General features: G+C 41.3%; 1 protein-coding gene across 3 annotated transcripts in view; it reads right to left on the reverse strand.

The window, feature by feature from the left end:
- CDKL5 (cyclin dependent kinase like 5) overlaps nucleotides 1-22411 on the reverse strand; it is a 68063-nt gene extending 45652 nt beyond the window's left edge. For 2 of the 3 annotated variants that reach the window (XM_077927471.1, XM_077927470.1), the window contains exons 1-3: nucleotides 22262-22411; nucleotides 7745-7962; nucleotides 5234-5268 (exon numbers count right to left, since the gene is read on the reverse strand). In XM_077927471.1, the coding sequence (XP_077783597.1) occupies nucleotides 5234-5268; nucleotides 7745-7808 (99 nt within the window). In that variant the 5' untranslated portion in view covers nucleotides 7809-7962; nucleotides 22262-22411. Of the gene's footprint in view, nucleotides 1-5233; nucleotides 5269-7744; nucleotides 7963-22121 lie in introns of all 3 variants that reach the window. The other variant, XM_028727579.2, reaches the window with a different exon arrangement.
- Between the last annotated feature and the right edge of the window lie 201 nt (nucleotides 22412-22612).

Here is a 22612-nt window from a genome sequence, read left to right on the forward strand (position 1 = left end):
CTACTCTACTGTCTATAGAGCCCTTGTCCAAGGAACAGGAGATGACCACTGCTGAGATGACCAGTTGGCAACGCTCCAGATAATGTTATTTCCTATTCATAATATACTGATTCTAACCCAATAAAGGCTTTGAACATCCCATGTATTGTTTCTCTGTCAGCAGGCACTGGTACACATGGGTTCTTCCCCCACACCCTCTCTAGTATGATTTAGCTTCACCTGGCCTCGGGATAGGATTCTGAGTGGGTGGACTGAACATGAACCATGATGAGCTCAGAAGTAGTAGTCCCTCTTCTCCATGTTCAATCAAGCACCCTGTACTGTGAGGAGAGGGGGCAGTCCTCTAGATAATTTATTACTGTCAAAGACCAGCTCACATAACATAACACAATAAAAAACAGCGTTCATAAAGATAAAATATACAGTCGGAACAGATTGCAGCAATAGCTCATGAGTTAAAACTGAGATATATACATACACCCGTACAACTGAGATTTGGGCTACCATAAAAAATTGACCCTGAGGCGCCCCAAAGGGCAACTTCAGCATTTCCCTAGTAAGCTATTTTATTCTAGAGGATGATCTGTGCCTACAAATCTGGGCACAGAATCTGGCTACCAGCCAGGTCATCTTATGATCTTTGCCTAAGAGGAGAGAATTAAGTTTAGACTTGTCTGAAAGATTGGCGAGCCTCTTCAGCAAAGGGTCAATGGTGTCTCTATGAATCTCAACATAAAAAGTAGGGGGCAGTCCTCTCAGAGTGCACAAATAGGTGGGTACTGCTGCCAGGGTATATGAGCCAGCCTGGTGGAGAAGGGCTGGGCTGGTTATGTGGGTTGCCAAGAGAGGGGGTGGGCCAAAAGGGCTGGTTGTCCCATGGGGGAGGCAGACTATTATTTTATGCAACAGTACTAATTGACCTAGGTGTGCCTGGGTGTCTAGGTCTGTAGGAATGCCACCTAGCAGGCCACCTCCTTCATTTTGACTGATAGGCCAGCCCTGCCAGGTAGCATTCCAGCAATTGTTAATTATGCCTCTTGTTGCCACTATTTGCCTTGGGTTCCTCAGACTCCCTTCCTGAAAGAGTTCTGTATATTCTGGCCCCCTCCCAATGGATGCTTGATAAAAATCTTTTTTCCCCTTCAGTAGGTCTTGACCCCCTGTTCAGAGGGCTGTGAAAGCACCTCTCCAGGGCTCTTGCCTAGAGAGCTATGTAAGCCCTCTCTTATTCTACTCAAAAACAGTGGCTGTGAGTAGCATAAAGGGTATTCAAGGTAGACGCTAGCAATACAGTCATACCTTGGGGTGAAGTAGCTTCGGGATGAATATTTTCGGGTTGCGCTCCGTGGCTACCCGGAAGTAACAGATTTCCAGGTTTCGCCGCTCGCGCAGATGCTCAAAATGACATCACGCGCATGTGCGGAAGCACTGAATCGCAACCCATGCATGTGCATGCATGCGGACGCGGGTTGCGTTCGCTGTTGGATGCGAACGGGGCTCTGGAATGGATCCCGTTTGCATCCAGAGGTACCACTGTACAGGGGTAACTGCTAACTGTGGCAGTGGGCCTTATATGTTATCTTGCATTCTGTCTGTATTGTGTGGCTGTGATCAGTGTACTATGATCAGTGGGCAGCTGCATTCTTTTCCATAGATCCCAGGGGTATATAGGCCATTTTCTGGTTGTGAGTTTCCCCACTTCCAGACACAGGGGACACTGGCCACTCTGCCAGTGTATCTTTGGTCTGGCATAACATGAACACAGATTGCGAAAAGACTGCAATTAAGATTGATTATATGAGTTTAAATTGATTAAAGCAAGAAGGTATCAGTTATACATGTCTCATGGCATAGTGCTCTGTGAGAGTCCAAATCCACCTCAGCACCTGTATTGCAGGACAAAAGATTTCTGCCTAGCCTACTTTCAGTTTACACCAATAATGCACAGTAGAATGGCTGCATACCTGCACTGCAGGGAGTTGGACTTGGCGTCCCTTCCAACTCTACAATTCTATGCTTCTGTGACCATGGTTCAAACTCTTACAACTAAAACAAGCCCACTGCAAACGATGGATTGTGAACCTGTTTTAAGCCACAAATATTCAATTCATACGAAAGCAGTCAAGATTTATGGAATCTGAAATTAAACGTGGCGCAAATTCTTCTTCTGGAGGAGAAGGGAGCTCATGAGTTCAAGCCTTCACTACAGCTCATTCTAGCTTGCACACTTAGCACTATATACAAGCCAGCTCCAAATGTCCTTGAGCATCTCAAGAAGCACTTCAATGCAAAGTCTTTCCCAGAGTCAAAACGCAGGTTTTATCAAGCAACTTGGGAGAAAAAGATTATGTCTTCTATAAAACAGAAGGCCAAGAACACAACAATCCCTGTCTAGCAAAGTGACCAGATAACATCCTTGAGATATTTTTCAGTTTCTTCATCATATTAAATAAAACATTCTCAATTGGACTCAATAAAAAGTAAAATTGTCACATACACACTTCTCTTCCCCTACTAAAAAAACCAACCCACACCAAACACACCCAGTGAATATTCTTATCTTCTTCCAACCACCTTACAATTTATTCACTACCAATCACACAAAATCTCACAGGGATAAAATTTAAAAGGGCAGTGCCAACACCCAGTTCCCTCACATTCAAACGAGGCAATGGAAGTGCTGAATTGGTGCCTGGAATCAGAAGGAGGCTGGATGAAGGCCAATAAACTGCAGCTCATTCATGATAAAATGGGCTGGTGGTTTCTTTATTCTGACAGATGGTGTTCAACCTGTTCTGAATGGGGTTGCACTCTCTGTAAAGGATTGCATTTGTAGTTTGGGAGACCGATGCTGGACTCAATACTGCCAAGAGAGGCCACATGTCTCTGTGGCAAGGAGCACCTTCAATCATTTTAGACACTGAACAAGTTATGGTCTCACATTAGGCAGAGAGCCTGGTCTCAGTTATCCAAGCTTTGGCAATACCGAGGATTGACCACTCTAATGTACTGAACATAGGGCTGCCTCTGAAGATTGCGTGTAAACTTCCATTAGCTCAAAATCCAGGCATCCTGCTGTTGACTGAGGCTAGTTAGTCAAAACATTCCAGGATCTTAAGCCCAACATACTCATATTTGACTTCAAAGAGTAATGATTTGACTTCAAGATATTGTAGAGCTCAAATAGGTGCAGAACAGGACACCCAAAAGGCTCCTTGGGCCAAAAAGTCCCCTGTAATGAAAGGTTCTAAACTTTCTAGTTTAGAAAAAAGGGGAGCACAATTGAAGTGAGGGAATAACACAACAAAGGTGTAAAAAGATTATGCACAGTGTGCAGAAATAATTTTTCTTCGTGTCTACTGTTCTGTTTTACATTTAATTACAACACTTGGTTGAGTGGCTTTCTATTTAGTTTTAAATTATTTCTAAATCTTCATCTTTTGCCATTTCTATTACACAATAATTTCAATATAAACGCCTCAAAAAGTTTTGATGGGCTGTCTCAGCACAGTGAAGTCAGCAAAATAATTTAAGTTAAAAATAAATAATTAAACTACAAATGAATGCACTACATTTCTGAACAATTATCCCATTTTCTATGACAGATTAATTTATATCTTTGTCTTCTTACAGTCTTTAGTGGCTATCTGGTCATATTTTCATCTGTCATGTATTTCAATACTGTTTTATCCCTAGCTTTCATATTGTTAGTGATTTGCTTTTCAAATCTTTCTTGGCCTATTTTATTGGAAACTTAACATTTTATCTTTCCAGTATTTGTACTCTTTTATATTACCTTCATTCAGAAGCAGAAAATGGGTACGGTTCTTTCATATGAAAGAACAAAGTGCTAGAGTAAACACTAGTGTTGATTAGATGCAGATATGTGCTAATCACAGTATTTCATATTGTTCTCAGAACTTCAGATTAAAGCTTCATTCACGTATACATAACTACATTTACTGAAAGCAGCACCTCCGGTATTACATGCAACACCAGTTGTGTTTGCGGAAACAATTTCACACACCTTAATGCTGCAATCCTAGGCACACTTGCTTAGAAAATATTACATTGGGATTTAAAACCAGTTTAAATCCAAAATAAATAAGCTGAGGATCTGGATATAAATGTTGAGAATCAGTGCTCTTCAATACATTCACTGCATGCGATTATTTTATGTTCTCAGTAACTTCACAGGAGCTAGCTTTTGGACTAGGTCTTTTCATCTTGTTTAACATAAGATATGTGGTGGCTTTTGAGCCTGACTGGTTTGAGCAGTTTTTTAAATCAGAGATGTCATTTTTCATGGAACTGCAGGCAACTCAGCAGTCTTCTGCTGAGTAACTTAAATGCTAAACTGGTGGAAGACATGAAAAATTTGTCTGTGCAAATCAGACTACAAACAGTGAGATTGTGATTGAACATCAAAAGGCTTATGTTTCTATCCCCCCCCCCCAATATTATGAGGTTAGGTATACATGGCTATTTCACCCATACTTTTGAAAGAAGGCAACCAAAAAAATGAACACAAGGTTCAGAATTATACACATAGCTTGCGCACAATTAAAAGAAAATGCTCCTTTAAGGAGTAGTGATGACTTGCATAACAAAGTGGAACTTCTTACTTTTTTAAAGAAACAATGTTTCCTTATCATGAATCAGAAACTTTATAAAACACAGCTTTCTTTTTTAAAAACATAGTTCCTCCTTTTCCCTAATGTTCTCTGAAACTTAGCTACCACAAGGAGCTTACTGTAAAATCCTCTGGAGGACATAGGATTTGGTCCAACACAAATCAAAACAACAGGTGGGATTCAATCAATGAGTCCCCTTAGCAATGAGTCCTCTGTGCAAGGGCTTGGACAGCATGTGGGGAAAGAGTGGAAGAGTGTTTTGCCCAGCAAGTCCCTGAAGGAAGGGATACCTTCACACAAATATAAACAAGTCTTAAAGGAACTCCCTTCTGCCTTTACCTCACAGCAAAACCCTTCCCTCTACTGAGACAAGCCCTAGTTTATGATTTGTGCTTGCTCTGCAAACCAGAATCAAATATTAGTTTGGTTCAGACAAAACAGTAGACAATGGGTTGCCTCAAACTAGGAAGAGAGGGAAGAAGGGAGGGAAGAAGGGATGCCAAATCAGCTCTGCATATGGTAGCAATTTACTCTAAATTTCATCTATACAATTTCATCATGGGAACTTGAATTACACAGCTTAAAAGTATTTTTCTTACCTTGTGCCTGCACTTAAGAACAACTCCATAGGCTCCTAGACCACCATTTTAAAAAAGAGGGGAAAAAGAGGTTAGCCACCAGAAGGCAGGAATATATATTCAAGCATACACAAATAAAATATACCCACACACCCCTCCTCATTATTTAGACCAAATGCTGTAACATTTAGTAATATGAGGCAACTCTGAATATACTGAAAATTGGCTAGTAAGTTTTCAAATTCTTTGATTCTTTTACATAGTTTGAAACCATGGATGCTTGTATCTTTCAATAGAAAGCAGAACTCTATAAAGGAATAAACACATGCACACAAATGTACTTTTAAATGTCTGCAGCATAAAAATACAGAGGTGATAGAAATGCTGTTATATCAGCAGCTTTATTTTTAAGGAGTAATGAGCAAACGTTGGACCAGCAAAGCTTACGCAGGGAAGCTTAGGCTGTCCAACAATAATATATACTTTCCTTTACATTAAAAGTGTCTAAAAGCATTTCAGAAATTAGTACCAAAGTGCTATGTTATTAAGTAGATGAGTCTGCATCCAGAAATCAATCTGCCAGACACAGTAGAACATATCCTTTTCTACTGTCCATTGTACAACCAGCAACTCAAATGCGTGCTGTCCCCTTTCTTGGGTAGTCTAACATCACGGCACAATGAAAATATCAGATTCTATCTGTCTGACATTAACCCGGAAGTAACTGCAAGGGTGGCTGAGTTTTTATTAATAGTATCTCTCAGAGTGGTGAATGGCACTAGTTAGCAGGAAGAAACTCCAATGAAAATCCTCGTTATTACATATTTTTACATGGCTGTTTATTGGTATATATTTTAAAATTTTACATATGGATGCTTTATGATGGCCTATATTTGTAATGCCTAAAAAAGGTTTGGCGAAGCAAGCATCTAGAAATTTGAATTAGTTTATTCACTACTGACATGTGCTTTGCACACACTGTTACACAAAAAAGAAATGCATGTTAATGCTAGGGATCAAAACTGGAGCCAGGAAAATAATGCACTTGGCAACAACATTCTCTTTGCAAAAGGAAAAGGAACAGCCTTGTCTCTTGAGGGTTTCTGGACATTAGGCAAGCACTGCACACTTTGCAAGCTTGATAGAGCAGACGGGTTCTTCCTGAGCTTGCATGAAAATGTATAAAACAGTGAGACAGCTTGTTTTGAGTGATTATGATTAAGAAGAGGCCCCATCCTTTTCTAGGCTTCAGAGAAGCAGGGGAATTCCCTCCCTGCTTCATACACCAAGATTTAGAGCTGGGAAATAAAGAAACACTATTAGCTATCAGAATATATATACTATGGTATGTAGGTAGGGGTATACTATGGTATGTAGGTAGGGGTATACTATGGTATGTAGGTAGGGGTGTGTGTGTGTGTGTGTGTGTGTGTGTGTACACACACCACTTTTTATTTCTAAAATATATACCAAAGCTCTTTATACAGCCATAAAAATCACAATAAAGATATAACACACACAATCAATTTTTCTATTTTAAAAAAAATCAATCGCAGTAAATGAGGGACATCCAGAAGTAGCAGTAGTGGTCAGGACTAAATAGAAATAGTTTTAATTGTAGGCCAGCATCAGTGCCTGTCTAATCTCAGTGGGGAGATCATTCCACATGATAGCTACCACCTCCATGAAAACCCCTCCACATCATTCCTGGATGTATGGTATGGTGATATGGACAAAAGGACCTCCCTGCAGAGATCCCAAGGACCAAGATGAGACCACCTAAGGCTACCTGGTCCCAAGCTGTTTAGGGCCTTATCACACTAATGTTGTAACAGAACATTGTCTGTCAGAAGAGAATATGCTAGCAATAGATACTGTTAGAGAGAGAGAGAAAAAAAATTGAAGACTGTATGATAGTTAATGCTTCCCATAGTGGACAGTTATTCTCCTCTCCAGAAAAAAGATTTTGTAGGTTGCTTGTAGAGTTTTTTAAAATTTATTTTGGCAGATACCTAGGAGTCTGCATAGCCTGCGCACCAGTAGCTTCCTCATACCATCATTAGCTCTCTCTTTAAAAAAGCATTATCTTGTCCCTAACTATTAAGAATACGTTGAAAGCACAAAGAGGTGATTCGGAAGTCAAAAGAGTGCATGATGTTAGATGTTGTGTTATTAGTTAAAGTTTAGTGGTGTTATTGGGGTATTTTTTTGTTTGTATGTCCTAATTGTTTCTTTTTCTTTAATGTTTTGTGTAAAGTGATTTGCAATAAAAAGTTTTTTTTTTAAAAAAAATTGTCCCTAACTATAACCATATTTGGAGGTCCAAAAGAGATTCCTGTAGACACCATCTTATTTTTATTCTGCCTCTAGTTATGTCTGTGCACCTTCATGCACGTAGTCCCAAAATGAACTGAAAAAGGATACAACAACAACAATTTTATTATTTATATGCCGCCCATCTGACTGGGTTGCCCCAAGCACTCTAGGTGGCTCACAACAAAATATTAAAAACACAATAAAACATGTGCTTACCTTCACCAACAACCCCAAGGATCTCAAATTTATTCATCACATTACCAATATTAGGAATCTTCATGAAGACAAATTCCTCATGGGACAACAGTCACACAACATGGCATAGAGAAAAGCTGAAGGCTTTGCAGACTGAAGAGAAGGTTTCTCGATAGTACAGTCTATCAATATAGATTTCCTCTTTCTTACAGTCATGTATTTAACTTTGTGGGAGATTCCTGTGCAGAAATAAAATAAGTGGCATCAGCTAACACTGTTTCACAAAACAATCAATGGCAGATTCACTATATCGGCAATTATTTGCACTCCAGAAGTTATGACTCAAACCCCATCAAAAGAGACACACACTTTTTACAGAAAAATAATTCAAGAAGCTTCAGCCCAGTTTTACATTGTGGTTAAAACAGAAGCACAGCATGCTGTCCTTTGATCATTCAAGTTGTTAAGAGCTAGAGAGTTCCTGCAGAAGTGCACAAAGGCCTGGGTGTACAGATGTTGTCATGATGCTTATGCCTCAAGTGCATCATTAGCCATCCTGTAGAGGCAGTAACTATTTCACGTGGGGGTTCCATTCCTGGCTACCCATACCACCCACACCCCATTCTGCCCTCTTCTGGGTCCAAAAGGACCCACACGTCGGAAATTATGCATCAGTTGGATGCGCCTAAAATTCCACCTGTATTTGAAGGCAGACTGTAATGTTGATATCAAATCCAAACTCTTCTTCTTCTTCTTCTTGCTTTGGAAAAGAGGACATCTGAAGTTGCATGGTATATGCAAGGCATGCTACTCCTAGGGGGTGGCTAGGAGTATCCCAAAATGTTTTAATATTAATTCATAGTTTTAAAGAAACCATGAAAAAGTTTGATACTGTATTTTTAAAGTTTGAGAATACATAAAGATAAGTGTCATTATTAAGTTAAATTAAGTTTAAAAACTATAAGATGTAGCATCATTCCAATAAATTATTTTACACAACTGGACCAATACCATGGTTTTAATTTTTAAAGTAAAACAATAAAATCATACAATATGAGCTCTTTAAGTGCAGAATGGGGAGGGGGGCACTTTGTAACAGAATCAAAACTAAAGTAAAGCTTTACAGAAAGGAAGAAATCAACCAAATTGACTGAGGAACAAATTATATTTACATATCTGCCGTGGAAACAGAGAAGCTCATGTGAAACAAGACTTGAGGGTAGGAATGAATCTAAATAATTAAATAAGCATATGCATATAGATCAATGAACCAATCTGTTGGGCTTTGCAACCCTAAAAACAAAGCTGCATTACTATTTTTAGTGCACCCAAATACAGGTAATGGGTAACTTACGCACATTTATTTACAATTTATTTACAACCCTATCAGATACAACCAAAATCAGCAGTTACCAACATAATGCAGTAGGTGGTTTATAATTTTTTTGGTAACTTATATGGAGTGAGATACAATGAACAAACGTTTCATTTTTTAAATGAAATGCTGCAATATCAATAAGGTATAGCATCTTACACTGGCCTGGAAGGATTGCTTAATATTACTTAAAAGTAAAATAGCACTTTACTAATGCTTCAAGGTAAATTACCGGTACTTCACATGTTTTTAAGCTCAATTATTGTGCCGAAACCACTCGGGTTTCCTATTTTTTAAAAAATAAAAACCTAGCTGATCTGGGATTTATTTTTTTAAAAAACAACCCTCCCTGCTTAATAAATTTAACAAAAGCATCCTGTCACAATGCTGGAAAAACGGTTGCAGCTTGGGTGTTTTATTCATATGTGGTGGTTATTATAAAGTTTATTGGGAAACTGAATTGATCATGGCTCAAATGAGTGATATAGACCACAGGATTTCTCTTCGTTCCATCTACTCTACAGACATTGTGGATCTCATTCAGAAGGACCTTGTAACTTACCTTACGATGGAAGAAGACCTTACAACTGTTTGATACTGGAGAACTCTAAATGCTGATTTGTTTTAAATGTGGTTTAAGCAGGTATAGGACTTGATATTAATATTAATGGAAAAACTGACTTACAAAGCTGAAGACCAAAGGAACGACACACTAGCAGACAAATTTTATAAACATGGTTCAGCTTTATTTACTAAGCAACTACAAAAGAACATAGCTATGGACTACCAGCAACATAGCTATGGACTACTGTGCCTTATTTGAAGGAGAATTATCTGTGTGTATTTGAATGGGACTGGGGCTTGGGAGGTGGTTAGGAAGGAGTTTTTCTTTTTGATTATTTTTACTGTACATATTATAAAAATGACAAAGCAGCTTTTAAAAAGGCGACAAACAAGCATTAAAAAGATCCCAGAACAGCTGCGTTTTTAACATGTTCTTCTTAAGGTCTAAGATTATTCCCACTTTTCAGAAAAGGGGTGGGTTTTTTGTTTGTTTGTTTTTGGAAGGTGAAAACTATAACCTGCAAAGTTGTGCTTATCTTAATACAGTAAAGCTAGAACTCTGGTTATATTTGGCAGTCAGTATATATGCAACAATGTTGCTGACTATTGCTTCTTCCCCTGAGAGTTGTCCTGTGTAGGGTGTTCAGGGATTACAATAGTTTGTCTCCAATCCTTTTATTATAATCAACCAGTGGCGTAGCGTGGGTTGTCAGCACCCGGGGCAAGGCAAGTAATTTGCGCCCCCTAACCCGTGGATTTGCGCCCCCTAACCCGTGGATTTGCCCTAACCCCAGATGTTGCGGCCGGTGCGGCCGGCCCCCCCTGCACCCCCCACGCTACGCCACTGTAATCAACAGCAAGTTCAATTAACAAAGGTAGATAAAAACATACTAACAGAGCAATCCTAGCTGGGGCGGGGGAAGATCAGAGCAGCAGACAACTGTTGCATATGAAGCCTTGCTGGTTCCTACTATCAGAGTGGAATGGAAGTGGAGCAGCTACCAATTCTAAAACAATTTCCTATTTAACTGTACTTCTTTTTTTTTTTTAATGTCTACATGAAATTGCTGTAGGTTGTTGAGTTTATAGAATGCAGTTTCTTCAATATGCTGATGAAACTGAACTAGAGGTTGTGAAAAAGACTGATCATCCCAGGCTAATCAAGATAAAAGACTTTTTTTGAAGGAGACTTTAAAATTGCGCTGAATTTTATGGCAGATGGGGATCTGTTTGACAAAATTCTGTATCCAAAAAGATGAAGCAAATCTTGTACAGACATTGGTGTTCCCTTGATCTGGACTGGGAATGGGCCACAGTGTTACTTACTCCCTCCTGTCAGCCAACTCTCTTCATGCCTCCTGCTCCTAGTCATAGTTCACAATTACAACTCTATCCATATTAGTCATGGTTATTTCTAACCTGCATAGGCTCCTACCCAAGCACTTGATCAACTCTAGCTATAGCTTGTTTCATGTAATTTCTACTAAGCCATCTTATGGTTCAAACCAGAAGGGAATACACATTATGAAGTTACTTAAAATGCAAATGTCTAGTACATTAACAAGACAGATAATTCATTTTCTTTATCCCTCCTCCAGAATGCTCAATCCAGAGAGGGTACATTTATTTTTAGTAATGCAACACAGCTGAAGACAAACTGGCATGCATTAGAGAATGTGAATCTATTCAACATTGTTGAATGTATACTCTCCAACTCTGCATCCAGAATATTTCTTTTACAAGCAAATTATAATCTGGTTTTACGGGACTGTCAACACAAATTATCAAACTCCTTATATGAATGAATATTAACCAGTTGAGAGGAGAGCATCTTACACCCCTGCACCAACCAAAATTATAACATTCTATGTACCCCACAAATGAGGCAAAAAAACAGAAGGCTCTTACAGGCTAACAAAACATCAAGAAATTGGAGAACGGGTTTTAGTTTGGCACAGCCCTAGTCTAATCATAAACTTTACTAGACTTCATTTGCAATTTGCTACTGGCATCAAGCTATATCTGCAAGCGAAGGCCTGGAATCACATGGCAGCAACATTTTACCATCTGCACCATCTCACAAGGTGTCCCTGGCAGTGTTAGAAACTCAGATATATAAGCTGGGTGCCAAATGGCTCCTTAAACCAAGGTTACAGTTGCCAAAACGGAATGTTTAGTTGCCATTTTTGGGCAAGACAGTTCTAAAGTCTTATTTTTCAAATGATGGATTGAGTGTGGTTGATTCTCAGTTAAACATCTGGCTAGTTCAGTTGACAACTTTGAGCTTTGAGAACTTAAAAAGAAAAGTCGGCAGGGGCAGTCCACATATATACTGGCCTATTCCAACCTCTATTTCTTACTGGTGACTGCTCCTGCTCAGGATGCACTAGAGAAGCATTTTGGTACTGGAAATTCATTCTGATTGTGCAGATAAAATATAACTGATAGAATTCTACAGAATGGGATATTAGTGTGTGAAAACAGTCCAGATCCAATGATCACCAGGCATGCACCTCCAGATGGTGAAGATATCAGACACCATCCAGGCATAGTCACTTGGTTGCAAGTGATCGAAAGCCAGGTGCAAAATGTGCCTGGCACCTGGCTAATTTCAAACACTGGTCCTTGGCAAAACGTACACTTCATATATGTCTCCATCTCAGTCCCTAGTATCTCTGGTCAAGCTACCTCAGGTGGATTCACTAGAAAAGTCATCTGTTTAGGTTCTGAGGCAACCAAGTCAAGGGACACAATATTCAATTAGATAACCCATCAGCCTGACACTATACAAAGCTGGTTTGTAAGAAACATTCTTAGGAGCCACTGATTGTATTGTACGCTCATGCAAGAACAATAAATACAATTCAACGAGTTTAACAAAAGTTCTTTGTACACCAACTCTTGGTGGTTACAGCATACAACAGCAAACAAAGGCAGCTTTAAATATAAAGGCACTGTTTTTAAAGACAAAAATGCATGACTTAACAAGAAATTAAAATTGCTATTATCTATATTATTGGGAAGGGACGCGGGTGGCGCTGTGGGTAAAAGCCTCAGCGCCTAGGGCTTGCCGATCGAAAGGTCAGCGGTTCGAATCCCTGCGGCGGGGTGCGCTCCCGTTGTTCAGTCCCAGCGCCTGCCAACCTAGCAGTTCGAAAGCACCCCCGGGTGCAAGTAGATAAATAGGGACCGCTTACCAGCGGGAAGGTAAACGGCGTTCCGTGTGCTGCGCTGGCTCGCCAGATGCAGCTTTGTCACGCTGGCCACGTGACCCGGAAGTGTCTGCGGACAGCGCTGGCCCCCGGCCTATAGAGTGAGATGGGCGCACAACCCCAGAGTCTGTCAAGACTGGCCCATACGGGCAGGGGTACCTTTACCTTTATATTATTGGGAAAGATTGAGGGCACAAGGAGAAGGGGATGACAGAGGACGAAATGGTTGGACATTGTTCTCCAAGCTACTAACATAAGTTTGACCAAACTGCGGGAGGCACTGGAAGACAGAAGTGCCTGGCATGCTCTGGTCAATGGGGTCACGAAGAGTCGGACACGACTAAACAACAACAATATTATTATTACAGTGGTACCTCGGCTTAAGAACTTAATTCATTCTGGAGGTCTGTTCTTAACCTGAAACTGTTCTTAACCTGAAGACCACTTTAGCTAATGGGGCCTCCTGTTGCCGCTGCGCCGCCGCTGCACAATTTCGGTTCTCATCCTGAAGCAAAGTTCTTAACCCAAGGTAATATTTCTGGGTTAATCTGTAACCCGAAGCATATGTAACCCAAGGTACCACTGTATAATGAAACAAACAAAAAGCAGACAAACCAGTCAAAGCAACCTGCACAAGATGAACAAAATTGCTTGCAGGCTCTTGGTCTTATCGATTTATGTGAAACAGTTTTAGCAAATAGCCCAAATAAAGCTTAAAACTAAGGGTAATATCAGATATAAAGATTTTCTCTAAGCAGGTAACATCCACTACTATAGGAGTTCAGTCTATGAAGGTGTCTAGTGGACAGTCTAGTCCTGAGCTATAAATTAAATTTCAGGTATTGAAAACAGGTTATGGCCTATAACATTCACTCAACCATTCACCTTCTTAGTCTAACATCTAGCAGGAGAGTTGACCATATGGATTCAGGAGGCAACAAGGGGGAAAGTGCCATCTATCTTGAATAAGACAATGGTAATGCCACACTAGAAGACATTATTGTTTGCTAGTTGCAAATATTCACTTCTTGAGGAAGCTGCTCAAGGGAGTGGTTGCCATGCAACTCCAGACACTCTTGGATGGACCTGATCACCTGTATTTCAACTTTGCCTAGCTTTGGCAGAGAAACTGCCTCAGTTGTCACAATGGTTGACCTGTAATAGGAGACGGACAAGGGGAGTGTGACCTGGATCTCTTAAAGCAGCAGTAGAGAACTGAATCTGACCAGCAAGCTACAAAGTTATCTTATCCCACCCCTTACATCCCCGATTTGATTAGTCATGACCATCCTCCTTTCTACTGTCTGGTGTCACGATAGCATCAGGTGACTTTTTTGCCTACTCAGGTCTTGCAGAACCATTTTGCCTACGCAGGTCTTCCAGAACAGTTTACAAAGCATTATCTTATGAAGTCCCTTGGAAAGGACTTTTTAAGCATCACAGATCAGCACCTCTCTCTTTGGCTAAACCAGGTATTTTACCTGCCCAGCAGCTGACATAGAGCAGGTGGGAACAGCTCAGCCAAAATGGCCTAGCAAGCCAAATAAGGAGGTTTGGCAGGCCTAGTTAGACCTGCAGATCATAGGTTCCCTATTTCTCTCCTAGAAGTTTTCTAAGGATGCTCTCCTTCTAGATAGGTTCTATTAGGAACGGTGGAGCCACAGTTTCTGCTGCCCCATGCCTTAATAGCATCAATTCCAAAAGGTGTTGCTTGGGAACTTCTGCCATGCTCCATGGCACTGATGCCACAGGATTCCATTTTATTCCCTATGCTTTTCAAAGTTTACCTGAAACCTTTGAGAACAAGGTTATCCTGAATTTTGGGCTTTGGTATCACCATGCAGATGACAGTTCACACTCCCTGGTTTAGACTGGTTCTGCTGAGGTAGTAGAAGTGCTGGGAGGGTCTTTTTCGGGGAAGGGGAGATCTGGCCTATGGGTTAGCTACCACTACTTTAGTTCCTTTATGCCTACGTTTCTCTGGGTTCCATCCACTGAGTTTTGCAACTTATTGTAAAACTATCTTCGACATTTTTGATTACAGAGTGGTACACATTGTTTTTGTCTGGTCTTGATTGTCAGTGCTGCTTGAAGGTGATACAAGCACCATCAGTGACACCCTCCTGCCCCCACTTCTTGAGCACTGGACTTCCAACCTCAAGGCTAAGGAGAAGATAGCAGAAAGGCTGGAGAGTGTTTAGCCTCTACTAGTAGCCAAACCAGAAAATGGTCAGCGCCTTCACCATTTCTGAATGGACAAATGCCCACAGTGGGAATGAGATTGCAGAGTATCCAAGCCATTTAGCCCCCACTTTCCTGTTTTAAACTTGCAGCTATCAAGGCAGGGTATGTGAGGCTTGGTTACCAAGGCAAACCAAAGCTGTGGAACCATGTTCCCATCCTCTAGCAGTATTTTAAACTTATTCATTTATTTTCTTGAATAAATGCATATCCCACCTTTTAGAAAAATCCTTAAGGCGGCAAGTAATATAAAGACAAACATTAATATATATAAAGTATTCTAATAAGGCACAGTAAGTCAGTGCAATAATCATAGGTAAAATACTAGATATATAGAGGAAATAACAAACCCACCGACCATGACTAAGATAACAGCAAGCCCAACAGTATATCCATCTAAACCCAGGCTCCACCAAACACACTTTGTATGTTTGGTGGAGCCTGCTTGGGGTGAGAAAAAAGGAGGGGAAGGTGGTGCATCTGCTCCCCCCTCCATCTATCTGAGAGGATGAAGAGCATTTGGCAGCTTGACTTTGACAAAACAGAACTACACCGAATTTGCCTACAAGGAAGGAAAAAGAGAAATCTCTGAAGGACAGGCAATTCCCTTTCAATAATCTGAGGATAGAGGATTTCCGGTAGCTTGCCTATTGTATAGCAGCTCTAACCCAATTGATGGGAAGAGGGTACAATTCCCACTTAAAAACTGAGGTATATCATGTAGTATCATAGGAGAAACCTGTAACTGTATGTATGTGTGTAGATAGATAAAACTTTATTTTGCAGCAATACAGATGTTTTATAACTGAGCTTAAATGGTTTTATTAGATGGTTGTTATAAACCACTGGCAACCTCAAGCTTCTTGTAAAATGCCAAGATTATAATCTATAATCTATATTATATGGGGGTTATAATCTATAACCATGGAGATATTAATAGCAGAGTATGCATAGGGTTGCTGTACAACAATTCCTTGCAGCCTAAACCAGACCTGCAACATGGGGATTGTTAGCAACTAACAGCATTACAGCATTGATAGGTTTCTTATTAGAAACTAGTATTCATTCATATGTATGTGAAATCAACTGAGAAAAAATTGTAATAGTGAAAACCCTATCTGTAACTTTAGTGCACATAAAAAACATTTTTGCATCCTTTCATCCCATGCAAAGCCACCTGCAACCTCTAAAACCCTCTCTAAATGGTAAGAGGTCTATGCTGAACAGATGTGGGAATGGGAGGGCTACTGGATCCAAGCCCAATTATCCCCTCCTTTGCAGCTCACCACTTCCCTTCCCAATTGCTCAGGAGTCCCTTGATCCTCTATTAAGACTTTTAAGCGACACACATAGCTGCAGTGGGAAGGAGGAGATGCAAAACTTTCATTCCATTGACTTCCTTAAGTTATTTTAGGAACCAAGGCAGTATAGAGGTACCAATAAGAACATAAAAATGAGAATAGTAGATAAAGTAGCCAAAGAACATATCCTAAATAAAAACAAAAAACATAGCAGAACAGGTCAGAGGTCACATGGTGTTTAAAAATAGCAGTGATGGCATCATGCACACATGTGCCTAGGGAAATAGTGTCTTAATTTGATCACTACCACAAAGACAGCCGTCTGTCTAACTACCAACACCCTACATCTCTGCCCATCCCCCCTTGCTTGTGTGGAGGGGATTAACAACAGTGAAAGCCCTGCCAAGATTGCTACAACTGTGACAGGGCATCAAGGATAAATTGTCTATAAATTGGCCTTCAAACGTTATAGAACAGGGAGGTCCAACACGCAGTCCAAGGGCCACATGCAATCCTCAAGGCCTTTCTGGGTAGCCCTCAGCAACATTTGACACCCTTCTCACAGACCTCCTTCCCAAAGCTGAGTCAGTGAGGCACTGGGCTTTGGGAATGCATGGGGGCGCTGACAGGGTCCTAGAGTCCTCCGGCCTCCTTCCCAAAGCCTAGTTAGCGCTTTCTCAGATTTGGAAAGGAGATGGGAAGGCTCTAGGACCCTGCCAGAGCCTCGCATCTCCTTCCCAAATCCCAGTACCTCACTTATCCAGCTTTGGGAAGGCTGCATGAGGGCTGGGGGTGTGTGTGTCAAATTTTGGCCTCGCTCCACCCCCCAAGTGCAACAAGGGAGTGTGCAGTCTGTGGGTTCCATGTCAAAGTATTCTTGCGGCCTACTTGGTATGAAAAGTTGGGCTGCCCTGTATATTCATCCATGCATACTTTGGCTATGGATTACTATCAAGGAGCATCTTGTATAGGTTTTGAAGGTCAGTTTATAGACATTTTATTCCCATCTTTGAATAAGATGCACCACTAGTCTTTCCCTCCTAACTTGACTGTAAAAAAAAATAAAAATGAAGAAGGGGGAGAATTTAGGTTGGTTGCCTTCTCATTCCGCCTACCTACCCAGCTGGCTGGTCTTTGTCCATGCATTAACAGAAAAAACTAATAGTCACACTGTGTTACTGATAGATTTCAACACCATTTGTCAACTCAGATATGCTAACACAAAGCCATAAGCTCTGCCCTAGGAGTGACAATTTACAAAAGCCAAAGTATCATTCTAGGATGAACTACTTTACTAAACAGCATTCTTACTACAAACTTCTATCCTAAGAACACTTATTTGGAAGCAAGTCGCATTGAATACAATGGATAAATTTTCAGGCTGTGCATAAACTTAGCAATGATGTATGTACACTACATATTTGTTTACTAATTTGTGTATTACATCAATCAAGTAACATATTATTCTTTGAATCTGTAGTCACATGAGACAACAAGCACAGCTCCCTATAAAATAGTTTTTTTAAGAAACTGTTTACTGAAAGACCGAGCAAGAGATTCTGATAAATCATTGTTCTTAACCTGAATAAATCTCAATAAATATGATTTCAAAGATACAAATGTTATCAACAAGAAATCTTGTTTATCTTGAACAAGGCATTGTAAAAAATAGTAGGGCTGCAATCCCATGCATACTAATTTAGAAGTAACTCATTGAAATGGACTTATCTGAGTGAACATGCGTAGGATCAAGCTACACTTCTACACAATGCATAAAAATATAGTCTTAAATGAGGAATTGAATACAAGCCATGGAAAAGTGCAAAGTCATACTTAAGTGCATCAGTAATACAATAACTTCCACACATGACATACAGTGGTACCTCGTGTTACCAACGCTTTGGGTTACAAACTCCACTAACCCAGAAGCAGCTGCTCCAGGTTGAGAACTTTGCCCCAGAATGAGAATGGAAATTGCATGGTGGCGGCACAGTGGCAGCGGGAGGCCCCATTAGCGAAAGTGCACTTCAGGTTAAGAACGGACCTCTGGGATGAATTACGTTCATAACCCAAAGTACCACTGTACTATAGGTAAAAGGTAAAGGACCCCTGGACAGTTAAGTCCAGTCAAAGGCGACTATGGGGTGTGGTGCTCATCTCACTTCAGACTGAAGGAGCCAGCGTTTGTCCACAGACAGCTTTCAGGGTCATGTGGCCAGCATGACTAAACTGCTTCTGGTGCAACAGAACACCGCGAAAGAAGCCAGAGCACACAGAAATGCCATTTACCTTTTTGCCACAGCAGTACCTATTTATCTACTTGCACTGGTATGCTTTAGAACTGCTATGTTAGCAGAAGCTGGGACAGAGCAACAGAAGCTCACCCCATCGTGCGGAGGCTAGGTGGTTTAGACCACAGCGCCACCCGCGTCCCACCATGACATACAATACATTAGAAAGATTTGACCATAATACTGTTAGAATGATACAGAAAAGTTAGTCATTATAAAAACTTACAATATTGATGTGGCACATAGAAATAAGAAAGGAAGAGCAATCCAACCCCTGATCATGCCATGTCTGTGGTTGTATTTTTTTAAAAAATATTTTTATTCAGGTTTTTTGTGAGTCAGCCTCTCATCCTCACCAGTCTTTCCCTTCCATCTGTTGAATGAGTGGGTGGGTGGCCTACTGGCAGAGCCCAGCGGACCCCACCCCCTCAAAAGGCTCTTTTTGAGAGCAAGGGAAAACCAACATGTAATCCGCTCGATCCCAAACCAAACTCACTGCCACCACACAATGGCATCTGATCTGATCACAACTGTCCTGCCCCCCTTTCCAGCATGGGCCACTCCATCAGCAACAGGAGCATAGATTGCACCCCAAGACACTACAATGTGGTCAGTATTAACAAGCATAATTAAAAATAAAAGAAATAAAAGAAAATGAAACTAAATAAATAAAAATGCTTGAAGTAAAAAGCTACTACAGGACTTTATACATTTTTTAAAAGCATTGACTCAATTTTTACTTAATTCCAAAATATAAAATTTAATCAGTGGCCTAGGGTATCTCTGCAACAGGAATCCAATCTAAAATTGACTTACTAAGGTTCTGCTTGAGGAGGAGCACACGTCAAATCCCAAAGGTTGCATAATTCAAGCCTACTACAAACACTTTCCTAATTAAGACACCTAATCTTAATTACCCCTCTTCACTGAGAGTAAGCAACATACAATGCAGTAGGACTTACTTCTGAGTAGACATAGGATAGGGGGTGGGGGGTGGGACCTAAGCCATGAGCCAGAGTCCATGTTTCAAATCCAGCTACTTGACTTAAAGATACTATTTGTCAGCAGTGATACGGAGACAACAATTCTACCTACCTTAAAAGATTGTTGTAAAGATCAATAATGTACTTTGAACATTAAAGCACTATGTATATATTCAAAAATATATACATATCAGATATAATTAATGTTATAAGCAACTACAGATATTTAGCATTTAAATTTGCTTTTTCCAAGTACTAATTTTGAGACTTTATTGAAAGTCTAATAATTATTCACTTTGCCACTGAAATTCTGTTCATTTTTATTCAGAAGTAAGTGTCATTAAGTTCAAAGGTTTAGTCCCTACCCCAGGTAGGTATGCAACCTATGCAACCTATGGCTGTTTTGAGCTAACTTAGGAGCCTTGCCTCCACCATTCATCCAAAACAGCATTCTGTGGGAGGGGGCAGCAGGGAGAGGCAGGGAAGACACAGAAACTCACATAACCTTTTCTTCACAAAAGAATGCAATTATTATATGACGAATTGTATTCTTTTTAAAAATCATTTCATCACATAAGCTAAGGCAAGGAAAAGAGCTCCTAAACTAAGCCCTCACCAAAAAGGAGAAAGCAGAAGAGATATATATGTGTGCGCATTTGTGTAAATGTTGCCCAAATTTCACCTTATACCAATGAGTTTATATAACAATTGTTGATTTCATTCTAAGTGCCTCATATAGGAGCAATCTTTAAAAACTGCCAGCAGCTACAATATATATGTACAAGTAGAAAAAGCAGGCCAGGGGTTTTGAACCTTCCCAACAGAAGGTAGAAGACATGAGCAACTGAAAATTAAACATTTCATTCAATCCTGTTCTTTCAAATTTTCAAATTTAATTTGCAATAGGGCTGTTGAGTGATTAAAGGGCTGTTTTTATTTTATTTTTAGTATGTTGTCGGCTTTTAATGATTAAAACTATAATTACAGTATTTCAGTCATGGATGTATACATTGCATATGTTTAACAAATACAATGCTTTATCTTGACCAAATAAATAGAATTATGTTTTTGAAAATTTCAAACACATTGTCCTATATAAGCAATGCACACACATATCCTGCATTATTATAAACCCCAACCCTTTCACAAGAAATAGCTTCAGACAAATTATTTTTAAAAATTTCTAATGAAGAACACAGATTACTCAATTATACTTTCAATTCTACTGGGTCTGTTAGTTGACCACAATGTGATGGACACAGAAGCTGCACTACAGAGCAAAGACAAGCAATGGCACCATAAGGGGAATCCCAGAGCCTATCTTACAGAGGGAAATTTTTAACGGAGCTTCATCAGGATTTTGCCATTACCGTACATTCAGCTTCCACCTAAGGCTGCATGTACCATTCTCTTCACAGCAATCTTTGACACCTTTACTTTTAAAAAATCTATCACAAAAGATGTGCGGGGGGGGGGGAGATAACTGAAGGCAACCTGTGATGTGTAAGAATTAACATTCCCCCACATCTGTGCCTATTCAAATACACATCCCCACAGGGAGCCAAGGGAAAGGTGCATAAAACCTTGTATGTCAAGCACCCAGAGGTAAAGCATGGCATAGAATCCGGTTTTCAGCCCAAATTGCAATTTTTACTATCAGGACAGGGAAGGAAAAGCCACAGCACAGAACATGAGTCTGCAGTGCAATTGCATACATAATATTGCTCACACCTAACTCATTGGGGGAGAAGAGATGGGGGGAAGAAAGCCACATGTATGACATACCAGAAGAATAAAAATAGGCAAGGAGAAGCAGCGAAGGAGGAAAAGCTGCCTGGGCTGGCTCCTCTTGCCTTCATCTCAAAGCACCACGAGAATACCAAGCACATAAAAGCAGCCCGGAGAGATGGATCATGCCGAGGTCTCCAACGCCACCATCACTCCCAGTACAACATATTAATGGATGCGGGGGTCTGGCAAGCCTTTGGTCTTGCTGCTCCTGCTGGAGATAGAGGCGGTGGCGGCTGCACTTGTGGTGGCGATGGTGGCAGGGGGGAAAACCCCTAACAGCAACCACCAGAATAGCCCCCCCCTCTTTAAAAAGAAGCAGCAGCAGCCCTGTGGGGAAATGGATGGTGAGGGGAGAGGAAATGCCCAATGGGACTTGCGCTTCGGTTGGGGAAAGGGAACAGCAGGAAGGGAATTTGGAGGTGGTGGGGTTTGGGGGGGGGAGAGAAGAGAGAGGCGAGGAAGTAGGCGGCATCTGTGGCAACTACGGCGTGTTCTGGGGGGCTGAGGGCTGTGGGTGGGATTTGAAAAGGGGGGGCGGTTATGGGAAGGGGGAGGAGGCGAGGGAGGCTGAGGGGAAACTGCAATGTGGGCGACAGGTGGGGCAGGTAAACGCCTCCACTCCCGAGTGCCCGCGGCTTACCGGGCCTCGCATCCCCCGCCGCTCCGTCCCTCAGCGCTGCTGCTGCTCCCGCTATCGCCGCCGCCACTGCCTCCCTGGCGCCGCCTTCGTTATTGCCCGCCCGCGTGGAAAAAAAGAGAAAAATTCCTCCCCGCACTTGCCTCACGCCTTCCTCTCTCTGCCTCGCAGCTCGCTCGCTTCGTTCTCAGCCAAACCCGCTACCCGCTTGCAAGGCTTGGAGGGAGGTGTTTACCGACACGGGCCTTCCCTCCTCCCCTTGCCTACCGCCCGCGCTCTCGTTTGGTCCACTGACACTCACCCCCGCCAATGGCAAAGGAGCACGGGGCGGAGGAGGCCACGCCCTTAGCCCCATGGGAACCAATGGGGCTAAGCGCCCGCCTCCTCTCCCCCCTCCCCACACACACCGCGCTCGCTTTGCGCCACGATGGGCTGGAGATGGGCGGGAGTCTCCGCGGCCTTCGCCACCGTGACTCCACCCCCACGCCCGCCTT

This window comes from Podarcis muralis, chromosome 4 (assembly GCF_964188315.1).
Source record: "Podarcis muralis chromosome 4, rPodMur119.hap1.1, whole genome shotgun sequence".
Taxonomy (NCBI): Eukaryota; Metazoa; Chordata; class Lepidosauria; order Squamata; family Lacertidae; genus Podarcis; species Podarcis muralis.